At 50.9% G+C, this 20,753-nt stretch overlaps 1 protein-coding gene and 2 non-coding genes across 12 annotated transcripts; all 3 read left to right on the forward strand.

Moving 5' to 3' along the window:
* The first annotated feature begins 675 nt into the window (after positions 1 to 675).
* Positions 676 to 20,669, forward strand: AGBL5 (AGBL carboxypeptidase 5). 10 transcript variants are annotated; one of them, XM_037146695.2, is made up of 16 exons: positions 2,198 to 2,309; positions 2,541 to 2,594; positions 3,430 to 3,690; positions 3,912 to 4,083; positions 4,398 to 4,561; positions 5,131 to 5,308; positions 5,573 to 5,751; positions 6,180 to 6,636; positions 7,120 to 7,289; positions 7,605 to 7,740; positions 8,401 to 8,600; positions 10,022 to 10,236; positions 17,601 to 17,756; positions 18,982 to 19,094; positions 19,902 to 20,032; positions 20,387 to 20,669. In XM_037146695.2, exons 3-16 carry the CDS (start codon positions 3,476 to 3,478, stop codon positions 20,556 to 20,558), a joined length of 2,658 nt encoding a protein of 885 aa, XP_037002590.2. In that variant the 5' UTR covers positions 2,198 to 2,309; positions 2,541 to 2,594; positions 3,430 to 3,475; the 3' UTR covers positions 20,559 to 20,669. The 10 variants fall into 10 exon arrangements, with proteins under 10 accessions (XP_037002592.2, XP_037002590.2, XP_053523032.1 ...); XM_037146697.2 differs by lacking the exons at positions 2,198 to 2,309; positions 2,541 to 2,594 and adding an exon at positions 676 to 757; XM_053667057.1 differs by lacking the exon at positions 2,541 to 2,594 and having other exon boundaries at positions 3,409 to 3,690.
* On the forward strand, positions 1,316 to 1,404 carry TRNAY-GUA (transfer RNA tyrosine (anticodon GUA)). Its single transcript is given in 2 exon segments — positions 1,316 to 1,352; positions 1,369 to 1,404. It is a non-coding gene; the product is annotated as a tRNA-Tyr (tRNA).
* Positions 1,755 to 1,827, forward strand: TRNAA-AGC (transfer RNA alanine (anticodon AGC)). The gene has a single exon. It is a non-coding gene; the product is annotated as a tRNA-Ala (tRNA).
* Positions 20,670 to 20,753: the final 84 nt, after the last annotated feature.

Raw genomic sequence — 20,753 nt, forward strand, 5'->3', positions numbered from 1 at the left:
ATTGCTTAAAGGGTATGGATTTTGTTCTAGTTTCTAAAGAGTGAGGTGGTAATTTACACAACACTGAATGTACTAAATGCCACTGAATTGTTCATACTTTAAAATCAATGGTGTTAGGTGAATTTCGCAAAAAAAAAAAAAATTAAAAGCAACATAAATATGTTCTGCTTCCCAGCCCTCACCCCCCAAAAAAATAGTGCTAAACACCCCAAGCTAACGCTCTGGGACAGCAACAGAGCAGAATTAAACCAAGATGTTAACCTCCTGCTTTGCGGGTGGGCGCAAAGCCGTGTTGTGCTCAACGACCTCACAGACTTCGGATTTAAAGCTCAGCCTAGGAGAGCCCATGAAACGTCGGAATTGCGAGGGGCTTGCAATCATCACCTGGATTTGGCCAGGGCATCGTGACTCCAGGTTCCACAGGCGGTCGGCCCCAGAACTGGAAACGGAGGCCAGGTCTTCCGGCACACCGATCCCACCAGCAAGGCTTCGCAGAAGAGTTGGGTTTTAGGTTGGTTTCTTTATTTTTAAAGCCCGGGAACTTCTAAGGGGCAAAGGATTGCGGGCTGGCTTTGCAGGTCTCTAGAGAGAGGCGCAGGTGTGAGCCGGATAGGGGCGGGGGCCGGGTGGGGGCGGGTGACCAGTGGGCCTGGCCCTGCTCCAGGGCCCCTCTCCTCGCTCGCCTTGTAGTCCCGCAGCGCGGGGTTTCGGCGCAACTGGATCCCGCTCCTCCCTGCGGTCCTCGATCAGCTCCGTGGTTTGTATCTTTCTTGCCTGGTCAGGACGGGCAGATCCTGACAAAACGTTGTTTAATTGACTGAATGAATGCACTTCATACCAGGAAAACAGTAGGATTTTATTGGCGTCCTCGGAGAAAACGAAGGGAAATGTGGAGCAGAAATAGCAAAAGCAAGCCAGGCTTTGCAATTGTAAAGCAAGCCCGCGTACTGGACCCGCTGGTCAAGAAACTTAGGGTTGCGGGCGGGATCTCTAAGCGTCAGCAATCCTATAGAAGCCACTGAGGGCGGGGGCGGGGGGGAGCGGGGTGTTGGGTGTCTGTATTGTTCGGTATTGTAGAAAGCAGGGAAACGGAAGGGAAGTGTATTCCCCGCGTTTCCTCCATTTTGGTTGGGAAGCTGGTGCTTTGCTCGCACTATAGTCTCCGTCTTGTTCTGTTCTGTGTGGCCTGTAGGGGCTCGGCCGGGTAAGCTTCTTTAGAAAGTGGGGTCTGGGCTCTAGAAAGTTCTGTATGTCGCGAGTACTGAGCTCTCGGTAAGTATTAGAGGGCAGCCGGCAGGGTAGGAGAGTAGCGGGGCCTTCGATAGCTCAGTTGGTAGAGCGGAGGACTGTAGTGGGTGAGCTGTGGCAATCCTTAGGTCGCTGGTTCGATTCCGGCTCGAAGGACTTCGTATCATTTTTTAAAAACTTCCATTTAATTCAGTCCCCTCATGAGGAAAAAGGCAGACTGAATATTTGCGTAAGTAGCCGAGGTTCGGCAGGATATATTTGTAATAAATGGGGTACGTGCAGTACAACTCTCTTGTGGGCTAAATGCAGAGACATTCACGTGTTTTAATTTAAACAAGGCTTTGTTACTATTGCATACGTGTAGTTATTCCTGCTTTTTCGAAGTTTTGTCCATGATTCCACTGCACTGTGGTCTTAAATAAATATCCTGAATTTTGGTTAGTTTACTGGTTAATACACAGCTTGCAACACCGTGTAAGGTAAAAGGAAGCGAAGGAGCAACAGCCGGGGGATTAGCTCAAATGGTAGAGCGCTCGCTTAGCATGCGAGAGGTAGCGGGATCGATGCCCGCATCCTCCACTTGGCTTTTGCCCACGGGTTGGAGGATCGCTGATCAGCGGGGAGAAGCCGAGCCGGTTGGGCGTTTGTAGTGCACAGAGGCACGGCAGGCAGAGATCACTTCCACACAGTCCTTTTTATTTTGAAAGTAAGCCCTTTCCAGTTTACTTCCCCATCATCTTGTTCCCCACTGGCAAGCCGTTAACTACCCTCCCGGAGGACGCGGGCGGAGCCGGTGCGCCGCGCCAAGCCCCCAAACGGCACTGACTCCGGCGCCGGCCCGCGCGCGATGCCCTGAGCACTGGCCAATGGCAGCGAGCCTTACTGGGCGGGTGGCCAGCTTTCCATGTGGCCAATAGGCGAGAGACTTCTTGTTTCCTGGCAGAGCGGGGTCCCGGCACCGCCGGCGCTTGGGTTTTGTTTGGGGAAAGGGCCCGGGTGCCGGGGCCCGAGGTGGCACCTCGCTAGCGGGAGAGGGAGCGGGATCACCGGCCCAGAGAGAGGTGAGGGGCTCCGCGTGGAGTGCGGGCCCCGCCCGCCCCGGCGCCGCCCCCTTCTCCACCCTTTCAGACCCGCGCCCCTCTGGAATCCCACCCCGCCCCTCGACCCTGCTTTCCCGGCCCCATCCCCCACTCCGGTGGCCTCACCTCTGACCCCTGTTCCCGGCCTCCTCTCCTTCCCGGGCCTGTGAGTCTCTTGACCCATTCCATGCCTCTGTACCCCATCCTGCCCAGGGCCAGCTAGGTCCTTCAGAGTTGAGAGTCGAGAAGTCACCCCCTTGTTCCCAGGTGGGTCTCGACCAGCCACATTTTGGGGGGTATTCACAACACCCATTATTCACCCCAACTACCAGAGTAGCCTATTCAGGCACTCCAGTGCTTACAGGGCTGGAGAAGGGTGGAAACAGACCTGTGCGCTAATTGGAATTGAGCTGCAGTCTCTAGGTGAGCAAGTGGCTTCTGTCCAGTTGCCTTTGGCTTGTCAAAGGCCACACTTTTCTAGTTTTTTCCATAACAAATAACAAAAAAGGAAAAACCAGCCCCTCCAGGGCTAGGGAGCAATAGAAGAACGCCTGGTCAGTACTTATGAGGACAAAAGGAGTGGAGACAAGAAGCTGCCCATTCAAACTTAGAAACTTGGTTCTTTCCACTCTGCTTTGCTGGAGAGTGGGGAGCGCAGGTGGGGGAGTGGGGAAAGTACAATCTAGAAAGCAGAGATCCTGAATGGCCCCTCTTTCAAGATGGGATATGTTGTGGTGGGCGTATCAATATTTTGCCTAGGTTTGGGCAATCTGACCTAATTATATTTTCTAATCTTTGGGCTTCAAAGAAGCTTAGAGTCTAGTATGTGTTAGTATTTCTCTCAACCTAGTTAAGCCACTGAATATTTCATTTTGGAAGAGCCAGGCTGTAGTAAAGTGGAGTCCTTTTAGGTCAGTTGTAACCCTTAGTGTGGAGACAATACTTCGTGGCCTTCACTGGAAGACCTTTTTTGACAAGGAGACAGCCTTTTGCTTCTTAGGACACTCCCTAAGAGTAGCTCTCATTTATCTGGAGATAACCAAAAAGTTTGTTTTCATTTTTCCTCCCACCCCTCCCTAAGCCGGGCCCCGTCTTTTCCCAGCTCTCAGGGCCAGAGTGCAGCAGGAGGATGCGTTCCCAGCCCCGCCATGGAGCTGCGCTGTGGGGGACTGCTCTTCAGTTCTCGGTTTGACTCGGGGAACTTAGCGCACGTGGAGAAGGTGGAATCTGTGTCTAGCGATGGGGAAGGAGTAGCAGGGGGCACATTAGCCCCCACCAGCAGCACTGCCTCTTCCCCTGACTATGAGTTCAACGTGTGGACCCGGCCAGACTGTGCTGAAACAGAGTTTGAGAATGCAAACAGGTAAGAGGAAAGTAAAGGAGGGTGGAAGAAGGAACAGAGCGGGGATGTCCCTGTCCCCAAACTCACGGTTAGCCCTTTGACTTATCGTTCATAACAACATACCACCCACCCTTCCTTCTCTTCTTGCCCTCCTTCCTCCATCTCTCCTTACTACTGTCCTACACGTCCTCTCTCCAACCCTCTCGAATATAATGACCCAACTCTCCGACTCTGGCCTTCAGGTCATGGTTTTACTTCAGTGTCCGGGGAGGATCTCCAGGGAAACTCATCAAGATCAATATTATGAACATGAACAAGCAAAGCAAGCTGTATTCCCAGGGCATGGCCCCCTTTGTGCGTACACTGCCCACCCGGCCACGCTGGGAACGCATTCGAGACCGGCCCACCTTTGAGGTAAGTTATCCATGAGGAGGAAAGAAAGACTTGGGTGCTAAAGTAGAGGAGGGAAAGGGAAGAGGACTCAGTACTGCACACTAGGCAGGCAGGACCCCAGGTTTCAGTACCAGCTTTCCCTGCAGTGCTAGCAGGGGTCCAAGATGAGCCCCGGCCTCATGAAACCTCGAAGGAGCTGGATGTCACACGGAAAGTCTCAGAGGGAGGGAGGTTGGTGAGCGGGGTGGGGGTGTGAGGTCAGTTCTGGTGACTTCAGTGGGATCTTTGTTCTGACACTGATGGCTCGTTGCCCCTCTTCCTCCTCTGTTGCTCAGATGACAGAGACGCAGTTTGTGCTCTCCTTCGTTCACCGCTTCGTGGAGGGCCGTGGGGCCACTACCTTCTTCGCCTTCTGCTATCCCTTCTCGTACAGTGACTGCCAGGATTTGCTGAACCAGCTAGACCAGCGCTTTCTGGAGAACCACCCTACCCACAGCAGGTGCCAGCCCCATTCTTCCTCTTGCCACATGTTCCTGGACCTGACAGTACCTGTGCTACTTCTGGAACTTGCTCTAAGAGCCCTGAACCAAAACTTCATTGGTTCTTTTCTCTGTACAGAATGTGGGACTTTGGGTACCTTTGACAAATACATTTCTGTGTGACCTTGTTCTCAGCATACTGCCACTTACTCTACTCACCCACCTGTCCAGGTCAGGCCCTTAATATCCCAGCTCCCATCAGTTATCCAGAATTTGACAGCACTGCCATTGCTCAGCACACCTTTGTTCTGTCCCAATAAAGGGCAATTCTCTTTGGCTATGCAAAGTAATCTACCCTCTGGAGCCATAAACGGGGGCGGGGGGGGGGGACAAGTTTATCCCATTCTCTACTGGCATTCTGGCAGTGCACACCTGTCCAAATCCTCAGCCTTCTTTAACACTGTGAGGAACTGTAAGGTCAGGGTGAAGTACCAGATCCTACAGATCCTGGGGATTTGGGATCCCTAGGGTCCACCTATTGCTAGGACTTTAGGGACTTCAACTGGGTTAATGATTTTTACCCCTACAGCCCTCTGGATACCATCTATTACCACCGGGAGATCCTTTGCTACTCTCTGGATGGACTTCGTGTAGATCTGCTAACAATCAGTTCCTGCCATGGGCTTCGCAGAGATCGAGAGCCCCGTCTAGAGCAGCTGTTCCCTGACATCAGTACCCCCCGGCCATTCTGTTTCACAGGCAAGAGGGTGAGTGGGAATAGAATAAAGGTAGGATCAACAGTCCCTAGTCTGGGCACTGTTGATAGCTTAAGGCCTCATTATCTCTAGGCATCTTAGACACAGCCTCTGCCTGCATCCTGGGACAAGTGTGACAGCTGCCACTCCACTTTACCAACTTAGCCAGCCAGAAATCCAGTGGCTATTCCTGCCTCATCCCACCCCCACCCCCAACACTGTCCTGGTGGCACCGAAGTATAACTGACCTAATGGCTGCTCTCTTTTCCACGTCAGGTATTCTTCTTGAGTAGCAGGGTACACCCTGGCGAGACGCCATCTAGCTTTGTCTTCAATGGCTTTTTGGACTTCATCCTTCGGCCTGATGATCCCCGGGCCCAAACCCTACGTCGCCTCTTTGTCTTTAAGCTCATTCCCATGTTGAACCCTGATGGTGTCCTCCGGGGCCACTACCGGTAAGAAGTCTCCCCAACCTCTCTGGGCTGGTCCAGTCTCCCGCATGCCCTGCATCTCAGTACTGTCAGCCTCTCATCTACCTCCTCCCGTGTCCCCAGCCCTCTTGTACCCTAACAGGAGCAAGCCCATGTAACTGTCCAGGGACCCAAGAAGGAATGGGATCCCATCTAGTGGCGCACCCTGGGAGGGCAGAGTTAGAATGACCGCAGGTCCATCCAGGAGCTCTCCTTAGGCTTCGATGCAGGAGTGGTGGCAGGACGAGGAGAGGGCCTGTGCTCAGTTCTTTCTTTCCTAAAGCAATTTCAGCCTCTCATTGTATACTGTCTCCCAGAGTGTCCTTTTCATCTACTCTAGTGTCTCCCTCACTCTCTAGCCCTCGGGTCCCTGATGTAGGGAAACAAGTTGCGAGCTCCTTGTTTCCCCACAGCACAGACTCGCGTGGAGTGAATCTGAATCGTCAGTACCTGAAGCCTGATGCGGTCCTGCACCCGGCCATCTACGGGGCGAAAGCGGTGCTTCTCTACCACCATGTGCACTCCCGCCTGAACTCCCAGAGGCCCTCTGCGGAAGAGCACAGCCCTCATCTCCCTCCTGAAGCTCCCCTTTCTGACCTTGAGAAAGCCAACAATCTCCAAAACGAAGCTCACCTTGGGCAGCCATCTGATGGGGATAATCCTGAAGCCTGGACACAGGCTGAGCCAGCAGAACAGAAGGACCACAGTGTGTGGATTGTGCCGCAGCAGCCCACTGGTGCTGAGCAGCCAGCCCCCGACACCATTCCCCCAACAGAGAGTGGGGTTGCTTACTATGTGGACCTGCACGGCCATGCTTCCAAGAGGGGCTGCTTCATGTATGGAAACAGCTTTAGTGATGAGAGCACCCAGGTAGGAACCTGCAGACTTGAGTGTGAGGGTGGGAAGTGTCACAGGTTAGAGATAAAGGTTAGGCCATGAACAGAGGGAAGGTGATCTTCTGGCAGGAAGGCCCGTGGCTGCAAAAGGTGGATGACTTCTGAACAAGCCTCGAAGGGCCAAGAAGGGATGGCACTGGGGCCAATTAACATCATGACCTTGCAAGAGTGTCACACTGTCGGCATCGTAGTCTTTTCTAGAGTTTGGGAAACCAGGGGAGAAGGAAAATTTTGCATTATTGGAGAGAAGAAGCTCAGAGCTTAAAAAGAGGTAGAATTGCACCTTCCCAACACCTGGAAATAATGTCAAACATTCCGTGAGAATTCAAGAAACGCTTCTACTGCTGATGGTTGTGAAGGTATCTAAGTCACATGGCCCCATGCTTGCCATCTCTTCCTTGCCCTCATCCCTTCTTTCTCTGTCTCTTCTCAGTTCCTTCTTTCCTCCCCCAAACAGGTGGAAAATATGCTATATCCAAAGCTCATCTCCCTGAACTCAGCCCACTTCGACTTCCAGGGCTGCAATTTCTCAGAGAAGAACATGTACGCCCGAGACCGCAGAGATGGCCAGTCTAAGGAGGGAAGTGGCCGGGTTGCAATCTACAAAGCCTCAGGGATAATCCACAGGTTAGAAGGAAACTCGGATACCGTTGTTGAAATCGCTTCCCTAAAGAAAGCAATACCCCATCTAGGGGGTTTGAGGGGAAGGGGACAGCCCAAGTCTTCTCAGAAGACAGGCCTGCAATTAGTGTTATTGGTGTTAGTCTGGGACTCTACCTTTTGGGGACTTCATTGGTATGTGATACAGTGCTGAGGTCAGTTGCTGGTCGTTAGAAATTTGGACTTTCTATTTTTGCCCTTCTTAGACCACATAGGCCGTCCCCCATAGCTCTGTCCTGATTCTGCCCAGGCAGGACACTGATAAGGGTCTCTGTGTCCTAGCTACACACTCGAGTGCAACTACAACACTGGACGCTCAGTAAACAGTATCCCTCCCGCCTGCCATGACAACGGCCGCGCCAGCCCCCCGCCCCCACCGGCTTTCCCCTCCAGATACACGATGGAGTTGTTTGAGCAGGTATGGACACGCAGGATAAATGGGGAAGAGGAGAACCTCAAAGTCCGGAAAAGCCTTCGCTCCTGCTGCCTGACTCTAAGGTCTCATGGAGAAAGGCTCACCACTGTCGCCCTCTTGCCTCAGTGGTGGTTTTCTCAACTAACAGAGCGGGCCTCTGACCACACTAGTACTGAGAGGGTGGGTGGGCACTCGTCCTGACACCAGCACCCCCAGCACAGAGCGCACCCTAGCAGGTCGAAGTCAGATTCTTGGCCTCTGAGCTTGTCTTCCTTATATTGGATTAATTCGCTCCTGGCTAAAATCACCCCCTCTACAGTGCAGTTTTGGTGGTCCCTGGTGTCCTAGGGCACAGGAGAGGAGTAGAAAGAGCTATGGGTTATAGAAAAGACCCAAGTGCCTTCTGCTGGTACAGCTTCCTGGTGCCAGCCAGAAAGCACACCTGCCCCAGCTCATAATGGATGAGTGCCCCCAAATGAACAATAACCAGGAAGTGACTAAATCCACTTGTGATGAACAGCTTGAGCATAAAAGTTAAAGAGTACCCATTGGACAAATTTGAGGTCTGGCCTCCTTCCCTTCCACTGTGCTGTGCACACCCCTCCCCAGCACAGCAGCTGTGGTTGGAAGACCAAGACATTGAGCCACACGACTCCCCCACAGGTAGGACGAGCTATGGCCATTGCAGCTTTGGACATGGCAGAATGCAATCCGTGGCCCCGAATTGTGCTGTCAGAGCACAGCAGCCTCACAAACCTCCGGGCCTGGATGCTAAAACATGTGCGTGGCATTCGAGGCCTGAGCAGCACTGTGAACGTGGGTGTCAAGAAGAGAGGCTCTCGAACTCCACCCAAAACTAACAAGTAAGACCAGCAGGTGGAAGGGAGAAAGGGTGTGAGAGTGGAACAGGGCTCTGGGGCAAGGAGTTCCCAGGGGTTTGGGTTCCTTTCCCACTTCCAAAAGGACCACATATTTTCAGATACTTACACATAAAATTAGTAAGATTAGTTCATCTTTTGAAAACAGAATCCTCTTCCCTTTTACTTTGAACTGTGTACAAAGTCTGTCCAGAAAGTATCCAGCCATGCCATATGAAAAGTAGGCATTTACTGAGAAAGATACAAGAAACACAGTACATAGGACAATGACACCTCAGTCCCCTTCAAAGTAGGCACCTTGGGACCTCACACAGTTCTCCAGTCGCCATTAGCTGCCCTGTCATATTTTCCTTTATCTCATCGATGGTCTGAAATCTCTTCAATTTCAAAGGTGATTTTAGTTTGGGAAAAGCCAGAAGTCACAGGGTGCCAAATCTGGGCTGTAGGGGGCTGAGTCACCTGGGTGATTTGCTGTTTCGCTAAAAAACAAAAACAAAAAACCACACAAAGCTTGATGCGTGGATGGGTGCACTGTTGTGATAAAGCTGCCAATCACCAGTTGCCTAGAGCTGCAGCCTTCTGAATCATCCAAATAGTTTCCACGGAGGAATGTTTAAGCTCAATGCAAAATTTGATGCAGATTGGTTGTTCTATGTAGTCATTTTAAACGTGATGGCCACACAGTACACATCCTCAACGGCGCCTACCACCCCCACTGACTAGGACGGTGAAGTTGTCATTGTTCACACATGCACATTCCAGTCCACTCCCTTGGCTGCCAGGGTACATTGATGTCATGCAAGCCGTTATTAACAATGGCTGGAGTTTTTCTGGACAGATCTTGCATATTAAATATATAGGTAACTGTACATCTTTATCTTTAAAACTCTATGCCACATGGTTAATTGAGAGACTCGAGAGAAAATTAAATTGGGTAGAGACGTGGGACTTTTTCTAGACAGACCTCGTACTTCCTGGATATCCGAAATCAGGCTGGGGGTCTCTGTGCTCCAGAGCCCTGCACAAAGTCAAAGAGCGGGCTGGGGGCAGGGCTCAGCCGCCAGCAGTTGTGATTACCTGGTTCAGGGGTCCAAAGGCCAGTACCAAGGCAGTGAGGGAGGACTCTCCTGGGAGTTTAAGCTGCCCAGGGATGGCCCTCTGGCTCTCGGTGTATCTTCTGCAGGAGTGTGTAAATAGGAACAAGGGCTTCTAGGCATTCTTGAGCTCAGTGGGTGTGCCCAGATTAGATGCCTCGGGCATCACAAGAACTCTTCCCTTCTCCCTTGGAATGAGTCTCTGTGCCTTTTCACCTCAGAGGTGGGAGGTTTACTGAGCACCAGACCACAGGGAAACACTTGGGACGCAGCCCCCCGGCCCATGGTTAACTCCCTCGTGCTTCTTTGCAGTGGGTTGCCTGTTTCCTGCTCTGAAAATACCCTGAGCCGCGGGCGAAGTTTTAGCACTGGCACGAGTGCTGGTGGGAGCAGCAGCAGCCAGCAAAACTCTCCACAGATGAAGAACTCCCCCAGCTTCCCTTTTCATGGCAGTCGGCCTGCGGGGCTGCCAGGCCTGGGCTCTAGCACCCAAAAGGTCAGCCACCGGGTGCTGGGCCCTGTGAGAGGTAAGCTAGTCTGGGAGCCCCTGCAACAGGTGTTCGGCTGTTTGGGGCATTGTTGGGGAAAGTGAGAGCTTGAAGATATACACTTGGACTGGTGCCAAGGAGTGAAGCAATAAAATTAGTTTGTAGCAGAATTTGCAGCCTCTCCTGCGACCTTGGTGTTCCCTGCGGTACAAGCTCCAGAGGGGTGTTGTGTGTGGCACAGACGGTTGTCCTGGGCATCTGCGCTTCAGCACATGTTGAGAGATGGGAGCTTCTAAGCATAAAGCACTAGCAGAAGTAGGGCCCATTGAGACATGGAGCCCCCACTTCCATGACAGTGTCAAGCCATCTTGTTGGAGGAGGTATAAGGAAATGCCCTCACAGCCCAAACTGCAGCAGTGTAGAATGATAGAGAATCCTGTCCCAGGTCCTATGAGCTGCACTTGTTCCTGGCTTCAGAGCCTGTTCATAAAGTGTTATGAAAAGGACTCCCAACTTTTCCAAAGAAAAAGGGAATTACAGACGATTCTGTTGGAGGCTGGAACACACCAGGCTCCCCTCTTCCAACAGTGGCCACAATTGTTCAGTTTGGCATCGGTAGCCCTAGTTTGGCCTGACGAGACCCTGCCTGGTAAGGCGAGAGATTCCGGGTCACAGCGTATTCCAGAAACAGAAGGTCCTTTAGGGAGAGAGGAGGGAAGGACTGTGGAGCCATTTCCCGGGAGTGACCGGACCGTGGGGGCGAGGCCAATGCAGCGCCACCTGTGGAAGCACACTGAGCCACAGGTCAGCATCGTCTGCAGCTTATGGGCCTCGGAAGCCTTGGCCGAGTTCAGTGCGAGGCCTGTAAAGTGTCACGGTTTCCTGGTCTCCTAGCCACATTCATCCTTGTTAGCACTTTCTGCTCCTCAGCTCTGGGTACAGACCAGCAACAGGCACTGGGTTGCTGCTGTGGACACTGACTGCACTTAGAGTGGCCAGAGGAGAGTGCAGCGGTCCTTCCCACCTCTGACCAGTGCGACGTTCGCCCTGCAGCCTGCACCAGTTACCTCCCCTTCCATTCTAGGCCCCGCTCCTTGAGATTCTGTCTTCACTGGAAAAGGGCACTTTCACATACTGTGTTTGAAGGAGCAGTAAAGTAATAAGTGCCTTATATCTAAGTAACACTAAACAGTGAACAAGATAGTATCACATGTATTTCATTTAACTCTCACGAGGTCCCTGTGGGTTGGACAGTGTTTACATTTTTCCAGTGAGGAAACTGAGGCTGTTTGATGGTGATGTGTCCAAGGCTGCACAGCTATTAAGTGGCAGAGTTGTTCACACTTAGATTCTTTATGCCCTGGTATACCTGAGTTTCCCATCTTAAACCTGGATAAAGTTTTGTTTTTCTAATTTACTTTCCTTTTAACTCATAGTTCTTGGGAAGGAATATCAGCACTGTAAATTCTCCTTCCCTTTCTACAAAAGGGGAATAGGAAAGAGCCAGCTCTCATCCTCACTGGAGGATTCCGGCAGTTGTGAACACCCTCCCTGTCTCCCTCCCAGTGCAGAGGGCTGTATTAAAGCTCCTTGAGTGAGGGGCATGAATTGTGTTTCTCTGTTACTTTCCCAAATAACAGAAAATAGGCATAGTCAGTACGAAGTAATTCCTAGTTGGCTGATTTGAAACTTAATAGGATACAAAGGACAGCAAACACAACATAAAAGCACACACACATTATAAACATTCAGGGGACTTGGGGAGCCTCTGTCACAGATAAACACAAGAGCAATTAGCCAAACAATGTTTAGTTGAGAAATGACTTTGACAAATGTGTGGTGGTATGTGGGTTGACAAAAACATTCCAGAGATGAGACAGATAGCCAGGACCGGCTCTGCTGCGCACAGAGAGCAAAAAGCATACTAGCTGGCTCAGGGAGCCGAGCCCTTTCCTGCAGAAGTCAGGTGAAAAGAGGTGGGAGGAAGGAGAAATGTCTTGAAGACAGAGATTGTGAGTTAACAACACATACATGCTTCTGAGGATGATGGGAACAAGAGACTTATGTTAAAAAAAAAAAGACATGAAAAGAGCCATCTGAACTGTGCATATCGGGCAGCGGAGCAGAGGTGGCACCCATGGAGGGGTTTGCACATGAGAAGACTAACGCCTGTCCCAGGGTCAGGGAAGGAGAGGTGAATATGCCTATTAGAAATGGAAGTGGCAGGGCTCAGTGATTCAGGAAGACACACAAACTCAGCTTCAGGGCTCCAAGCTAAAGGAAGAGACCACGGTGACTTAGGGCATTGCTGGGAGATGAGGTGATGACTCCGTCTCACTCAGACCTGCATGGACTGCATGGACTATCTGTGTGGAGACATTCTGCAGGCAGAGAAGGGCCAAACTACGAACGGTGATATCAAGGTGGGACCTAGGAGTCCCCCACGTATAGGTGCAGGTGAAGCCGAGGGAGAAGCTATGTTCCCCGAGGTGAATGAGCTTAGAAGCAAAAAGAGAGAGCTGGTCTGAGTAAAGAGACATCCCAGGGACTGAATAAATATTTGTAAGAACTAAAAAAACTGTGTCTCTAAAGTAAAGGGGTCAAGAAGAGGGTTGCTAATAGCACCAAAGCAGAAGATGAAAGGTCAGATCCTAGGAGTTTCGCCTCCTGTGTTCTCTGGGGCATTTGCTGGTGCTGCAGTTCTGCTGCTTTGTCTCTGACGTCCCTGCCCTGACTCCAGGGTGGAGGATGACTCCCAGCCAGTCGCCCGGGCTCAGGACAGGGACACAGACCGTGGTGTCCGGACTCGGCATCTTGAACCCTTGGAACAACTTCTTTGTCTAGTGTGACATGTGTAGTATAGCTTCATGACATTTCCTTTTTGCACACATCTGGCTCCTTGGCTTCTACCACATCTAGACACACTTGAAACACACTTGGTGTTCCCAGACAGGAAGAACATGCCCCTGAGGTCTAACTATAAAGCAGCTGTGCTTTCCAAACCCCAAAATGGGATTGCAATTTGATAAAGGATTTTTTTGTCTTGTGAAATTATTTAGAAGGAAATTTCCACTAATGTATACAAAATTGTATCATGTTTAACTATACGTTTTACTAGTGACTATCCTTTATTGGCTAGAACAAAACATGAGATTGGCTATCCAGGGAATTTCAGGAAAGATCTAGGCAGCCCAGTCAGAAGCTTAAGGCAGAGGTTCAGGGGTCTGGTAACCAACCTGCCGTGAACAGGAATGTTCCTGGGGACTCAGGACTCAGGACCCTGGGGGCTGAAGGACTCAGAGTAAGCCTGGACTCTCAACGCCCCTGACCACAGTGCCAGGATCTTCTTTACCTCCTCCTCCCCTGCTGCCTAAGAGGCCATGAGCACCGCCTTCCCAGACCTGTGGTGAAGTTCCCATCCACTGGCTCAGAAGCGCAGACAGCATTAGCAGCAGCTGCTGCAGAGGAGGAGGGAAGGTCACTGGGAAATACCTAATACAGTGATGGAGCGAGGAAGTCCAAAGTCTGCAGGATACTGGAGCAACAGCAGGTGCAAACAGAGCTCAAAGGAGGACTGGGAGAGGGCAGCAAGGTAGACCAGCATCTCTTACTGGTTATGTATTAACAAAAACAGGGCAAGGACTAGGGAGGGCCAGTGAGGTACTCAGAACACACAGTCTAAGAAGGCACGTGCTCTCAGGCAAGGGCCTCCTTACATTGTGCACCCTAGATGCCTTGCTCCAGATTAGTCCTGGCCCTGATTCAAGGACTGTCTCAAAAACTGAAACATGCCCTGGTCCTCAAAGCCACCCAGTGGGATACTGGGATAGAAGACCAGGGACTTAACGCTAAGGTCTTCAGCTGCTGTCCTATTACCGCTGCTCTCATTCCTCCCAGGTCTGGCCCTTACACCTGAGGTTACGAGAACCTTATCCCAGCCTCTGAGCTCTGTGATGTCTGAGCTTGGCTGACAGGCAGCATTTGGTAGAGAAGCTAAAGTCCAATGGTGGGTGGAGGTCCTTCGAGAAGTGAGTCAAAGGACCCAGGAAGAGGGCCTCTCCACCATCACTTCTACTCTGTCCACTACAAACAAAAGCTTCCTGCTAAACAGCACAGTCAAACTTACTTGATGGCAGGAGACATCTCCAGGCACATCCATTTATTCCCTCATCACCTAGCATTGTGCCTGGCACTACACGATCAACAGGTATTTGCTGAACAAATAAAAGGCAGCAAGTTGGGAAGTGAATGAATGAATGTCTCACCTTCCCACCCCTCGGGGGGGCATACATCAGGTCTGCAGTCATCCCAGGGGTTCAGGAAGATCTGGGCTGCTGCACCTGGGGAGATTCCCAAAGTGTCTGCGAGGGATGATGCAGGACCTAGGCACAAGTCATATAACTGCCCCTGTGAACTTTGAGACCTTAGAATAATCCACTCTAATTCATACAGTGCTGAGGTCAGTTTGGCTCTTCCCCTTAGGACTGTCCTGCCACTCCCAAAATGGAACCCACAGCTGATACCATGAAACATCACCTCACGCCCTGGCTGCCATGGCTCCAGCCTGCAAACAGAAAGGTAGCTGGTTCAGTTCCCCGGCAGGGCGCACGCATGGGCGGCAGGCTGGGTCCCCAGCTAGGGGCATGTGAGAGGCAACAAATTGATGTTTCTCTCCTGCATCGAGGTTTTTCATCATTTCTCCCTCCCTCCCTTCCCTTCTCTCTAAAAACAAATAAATTAAAATACATTATCTCACAACCTTGGGAAGCAGAGCTGATCATGTGTCACTCTTAAACCACTGTTTCTATCACTCAGAACCAAGAAACCATAGAGTTGGGGCTCTTCCCTTTAGTTCTTGTCTCTATGAGGACTAAGTAGGCCAAAAGCCAAAACGTGAGAAATGGCTGTGTGCTTACATTGCCAAGTTTACAGGCAGGCCTGGTCAGATCTCAAGAGACTCTGTTACTACTTGAAATGCTATCTTTAAATGCCTTCCTTACACTTTCCAGATCAGACTTCTCCCCTAAACCAGACCTTATCTTCTACCCTGAAACTGTCCTTAGGGGCAGGACTCCAGAGTTGTAGCCTTACTGTCTTTCCCATGATCCCTACATTTCATACTTTTTTTACATCATTTGCTTGATTAGCTTCATATCTTCTTGGGTATCACACAGTTTCTTATGAGAACCTACAAGTCCCAAAGGCTCTCGCCCATTTTTGCTTGTTCTTTCTCATCTTTTCTTGGGGCAGGCGAGGCTTCACCCCTTAGTATGTTTTCAACGTGCTTCTGTGTATGGAGGTTTCTCAGGCCATCTGGAAACCTGCTATTTCCCTCTTAATCGAGTTCATTACTTCTGCCTACTGTATACCATCACTTGACATCACAGTGACATCCCTGTCTTAACCAAAGAACTGCCCAGGCCTGGGCTCTAGAGCATTGCCAAGTCATTGGTGGTGGGTAACATTTCAGGTTATTTGACTGTGGCCTTGCGTCTCTGACTTCTATTGCCTTACTGGCATTGCTGTACCAGCTCTTACTAGCCCCCTAAGTTCTGGCTGTTTTTGAATCTTGGCTATAGTCTTAGACACTAATTGGTACCCAGCATGTCAGCTAGAAAGCTAGAGTATCTCAGCATCAAAGCTAGAGTAACTTCCATCTTCACATCTTTCCCTTTCTTCTAGTCCTTATTCATGTAAGTATCAATTTTTTTTTTAAAGTTTGGGAGGTCCCAGAAGTTGCCTTTACTGTCAGTTACTGCTCAGTGTAGCTAGACAAGATGAAGTTATTGTCACCTACTTAAGGCTTTTCACATCTAACATATGTTGCTTTGTTAGGTGTCAGCTGGCATCCTGAAACTTCCATCAAATTCAGCTCCATGAATGTTAATAGTTCATTCAGTTTGAGAGCACTTGGCACCTGCCACCTCTCTGTGATGAGGAAGGACCTGCCAAACCTGAAAGCCTTCCTACCCCGTCTAGTCACCATTTACACCAGTGGGCCAGCACCTTTCAGAATCTGTAACAGTGAAGCTCCAGTCACAAGGGATGGACCAGAGAGCTGCCCCATGGGATATAACCATAGGCCCTTGGAAAGAGATTACTGAGCCAGCTCCTGGTCTACAGTGGGTGTCTGCTCTTTAGGTAAACAAAACACTTAAGGTCTTTGTCTCTGGACAGGTACTGGGATACACAGTATTAGATTCAAATTCTAATTAGAATATAAGCAAGCATTTATTGAGTACTTGGTATAGGCCAGGTACTATTTTAAATCTGTCACATGTACTAACTAACTTAATTAAGGAGACAGAAACTATAAACAATTAGTAGCCAACTGAACAAAGGACAATGAAGAGAGAACAATGAACCCTACCTGTACTGGTCAAGGAGACCTCACAGAGGTGACATTTGAGATGGGACGATGTCCAAGGTTTCACCAGTAAACAGACATTGCAGAGGAACCCAGCCAGCAGCCCCAGGGGTTAGAGCAGAGGGCACGCGGGACCGCTCGGCATCCTACTGCAGACGTGCAGACTGGAATCACCACGAGCAGGAGGTGAACGAGGTGAACGCGCCGTGCAAAGGTTTAGACTCTATCCTTGAACAGATCTTCATTATCTCCCCAGTGTCTGAGCCAACAGGATTTTTTTTTGTCAGGTCTTTGTTTCAGAGTAACAATTTCCGGCACCTGTGTAAAGGATGGATTGTACAAAGGAAGAGACCAATGGGGAATTTTTTTCAAAAGCCTGAATTAACAAAAGACCTGTGTCTGGACACTGTCAGTGGTGGGGGGAAGAAAGAGGGAATTCAAATGAAGGCAGAGGTAGAACTGTTGATTGGGTTAAACCCAGATCTCAATGTGAGGGAAGAGCTGAAAGCTGCAACGACATTTACAGCAGATTCTTCACAAACATAGGGAGAAAAGGAAGGGTGGGAGAAAATAGATTTTGTTCGGGTCATGAAAGGCGGCCAGGTGGGGCTGTCCAGCGGACACTTAGAGCTGCAGTTCAGGAGAAGGGGCTAGAGAAAGGCTTGGGAGTTGAAAGTAGGCTGAGCAGGAGAGGATCCAGGAGAGAATGGCGGGCAGCCACTGCTGGCTAAGGGGCAGGAGGGTGGTTGAAGAGGAGCCGTAAGAGGAAAGAGGGGAGCCTAGGAAGCCAAGAATGAACTAGTGGGTCACCTCATCATCTACGGAGTGGTGACACAGGATGAGGGCTGGCCGGGAACTGGGTAACTGGAGCAGGTATTAGAGGTCTTCCCACTGCTCTCAGATACACTTCAGACGAGGGATGCTGGTGTGACAACAGGCTTGAAGACAGGCATCTTCTGACCAAGGGCAGCTAGTGGGGCAGTGAGTTACAGTGCCTCACTTATTTGTCCTTTTGTCTGCTGTGTCCCTTCCACAGAGCCCCGAAACCAGGACAGGAGACGGCGACAGCAGCCACTAGCACATCGCCCTACTTCAAGCAGCCTGGCCCCATCCCCAACTCCACCCTGTTCCAGCCCAGCTTCCTCACGCAACATGGGCTCCTGCCTGCTGCCCGACTCACTCAGCATATCAGGTTGGTACCCAATGCCACTGAGATCTAGGTTAGCCAGCATCCTTCCGTACCACAGGGTGCAGAGCAGGCTCCTGACTAGGCCTGAGGAAATCCCTGCAGCTCGATCACCACCTGACCTTGACTTGATGTAACAGGCCACTCCAGACCAGGGGCATCAGTTATCTTACTAGATTATCCTAAACCCCTACCACCCATGCCCTTGTACAGGAAGCTGGAATTTAATCAATGTCTTGGTATAATAACAGTTACCATTTACTGAACATTTACTCTGTGGCAGGTGCTGCTCTAAGCATTCCATCTCACTTAATTCCCGCTTTTACAGTTGAGGAACCTCAGGGGTTTTCTTACCTTATTGCAGCTCCCTGACTCCGAGAGCTGGGCAGCACTGGCAGACTGCAGCAGGAAAGCAAGCATAGGCTTTTCCCGTCATCACTGCAAACGTGTGGCCATATTATCCACACAAAACCCGGCCGCCTGCTCTCCTTTTGTTATGTCCCACTGTTTAAATGACTGGATGAGGATGACTTCTGAGACTCCAGTCCAGCATCTCGTACTTCCCTCTGAGCCTGCTACTCCTAATCTGTTCGTTCTCGTCACTGGGCAGCCCTCCACCCGCCCTCCACCCGTCTTGGGTACTGCTGACTTGATCTTTAAATGCTCGCACATTTGATTAGAACGGGCTCTAAGGTCTATAAATTCAGTTCAGTTTGAGTAAGTGCTGACAGACGCTCTGGTTTGTCGTTCCACCCCTTGGGCCAGACTAGAACATACCAAGTTTCTCAACCAAGGGTAACCACCCAACCCCCCCACCACCCCTGGACATTTGGTAATGACTGGAGACATTTTTGATTGTTACAAATGGGGATGGGATAGAAGCCAGGGATGCTGCTAAACACTGTACAATGGCACAAAATGTCAATATTGCCAATATTGAGAAACCTTGACCTAAAGGAAGTTATTGCTTCTCTATGGCCCCTGCCTGGTATCAGTTTTCTTTTCTTCCTTTTTAAAAGATTTTATTTAGTTATTTTTGGAGACAAGGGGAGAGGGAAACATCAATGTGTGGTTGCCTCTTGCACACCCCCTACCCCCTACTGGGGACCTGGCCTGCAACCCCGGCACATGCCCTAACTGGGAATCAAACCCACAATCCTTTAGTTTGCAGGCTGGCACTCAATCCATTGAGCCACACCAGCCAGGGCTGATAATTTTCTCTGTTCCCTAGGGAACAGCTGCTCATTCCTGTCCTCAGGGGACAAGCCAGAGGCTGTCATGGTGATTGGGAAAGGTCTACTAGGAACTGGACCTCGGATCCCCTGTATCAGGACCCGAATGCAGGTAACGTTGTCTCGTCTTCCCCCACCCCCAGCATAACATCGTTGGCAGAGCCCAGCAAGGACCTGTTTGGTGGGGTAGCAGGCGGAAAAGTGCCCAGCACTGCTTTACCTGTCCCCACACATATCAGAGAGCTGCTCTGGTGCCCGAGTGCCTGTCTGTCCAGTGTTCCCGTGCCCTTCAGCCAGGTCTCTTGCTTGCTTCCAACCCATGTTCCTGCTGGATATACCCTAACCTCAGCCTGCTAGTTTTGGCTTCGTCTGCCCCTGCCCTTAGCTTCTCCTCTCTTTCTGCCCAGACCTGCCCGAGGAGAGTTACCGCCAGGAGGGGTCCCGGATTCCCCAGGTAACACATCTGGTTGTTGCTCCTAGGAACAGCTGTGCCACCAACTCCGATTCAGTCCAGATCCCTGTGCTAGGTCAGCTAAAGTTGGGAATAGGCAGAAGGTGACTGGATGGGTGAAGCGTAAGCTGCTCTGGCCAGGCTGAGGCACGGAAGGCCCTAATGAAGATCTACCACTCCCCCAACGTCTTTCTCCACAGTACTTCTCTGCTCAGCCAGATCCTGGCCATAGTACAGGCATGGAGTTTAAATGGCAGATCCTTTTGCCTCCCCTAGTTAAATAAGACTCAATATATAGTTGAACCCAAGAGTCTTAGTATCCTGCCTTACCCTCTCAGCTAGGGGCAGTGCCCAGGAATTCAAGGCCCAGGACCTGTGCTGACTGCTATACCATACCCTCACTCATGGAAACTCTAGGAACAAAAACATTCCTAGAACCCAGCCTCTTAGCCCACCCGCTGTCTACAGGCTAGGCCCAGGCTGGGCCGGGGCTCACCGCCGACTCGCAGAGGGATGAGAGGCTCTTCAGGCCCCACATCCCCTACCCCCCGGACCAGGGAGAGCAGTAAGCCAGAGCCAGGACCCCACACGGCACCAGGGTGAGCACAAGGGTCTAGTCCCTCACCCCACCTTTTTTACCCCTTCATTCTCATTTCTGCCATTCAGAATCATCATTTTCCTTCCCTACTCCCTTTGACCCCAAGACTAAATGTACTTGAAAAATCTAGTTCCCTGATTTTTTTCCCCATCATGGCCTCAGTCTTCACTCCAGTGTACAAGAAAACAGCAGCTAGGGTCTAAGGCCTACGAGCTTGCTGGTTCCAGCATCACAACACTGTGCAATAGTCGCCCGGCCTATCCTTCCCCTCCTCACCGCTCCCATCTCCCGGCCCTTGGCTGCCACACCAGAAGGGCAGACTTCCCAACCCTGACTCCTCTCTTCTCTGTTGCAGGCTGCCTCAGGCCGGGCCCCCGCGGCCCCACTCTGCCCCTGCCTTTTCTCCTATTTCCTGTAGTCCCTCTGACTTTCAGTCTCGGACTTGTTACAGTGGGGTGCCCTTGGGCCACCCTGAAGTTTGTTTTGTCCCTAAATCTCCCCCACTCACTGTTTCTCCCCGGATATGATGCCTTGACCTTCATGCCCAGGACACAGCCACAAGATGGGGAACACAGTGAGAAATGTGCTAGTCCCCTCCCTCAGCTGCTGATTCCATTCCACAACGATAGCTCCTTGGAATGCCAGCCACACTGTCCTGAGGCCGCGCAGAGCATCACCTTGAGACAGGACAAAGCAGGGAACATGCCACCCCTTCCCTCCCT

This window comes from Artibeus jamaicensis, unplaced genomic scaffold, assembly GCF_021234435.1.
Source record: "Artibeus jamaicensis isolate MK-2021 breed Jamaican fruit bat unplaced genomic scaffold, CSHL_Jam_final contig_465, whole genome shotgun sequence".
NCBI classification, from domain to species: Eukaryota; Metazoa; Chordata; class Mammalia; order Chiroptera; family Phyllostomidae; genus Artibeus; species Artibeus jamaicensis.

Bases quoted from the DNA above. Each gene is read 5' to 3' on its own strand.
- AGBL5 (XM_037146697.2), top strand. From the start codon at position 3,476: ATGGAGCTGCGCTGTGGGGGACTGCTCTTCAGTTCTCGGTTTGACTCG. The intron at 8,601-10,021 runs GTAAGACCAGCA...GCTTCTTTGCAG, and splicing joins ACTCCACCCAAAACTAACAA to TGGGTTGCCTGTTTCCTGCT. The intron at 17,757-18,981 runs GTTGGTACCCAA...TCTGTTCCCTAG, and splicing joins CGACTCACTCAGCATATCAG to GGAACAGCTGCTCATTCCTG.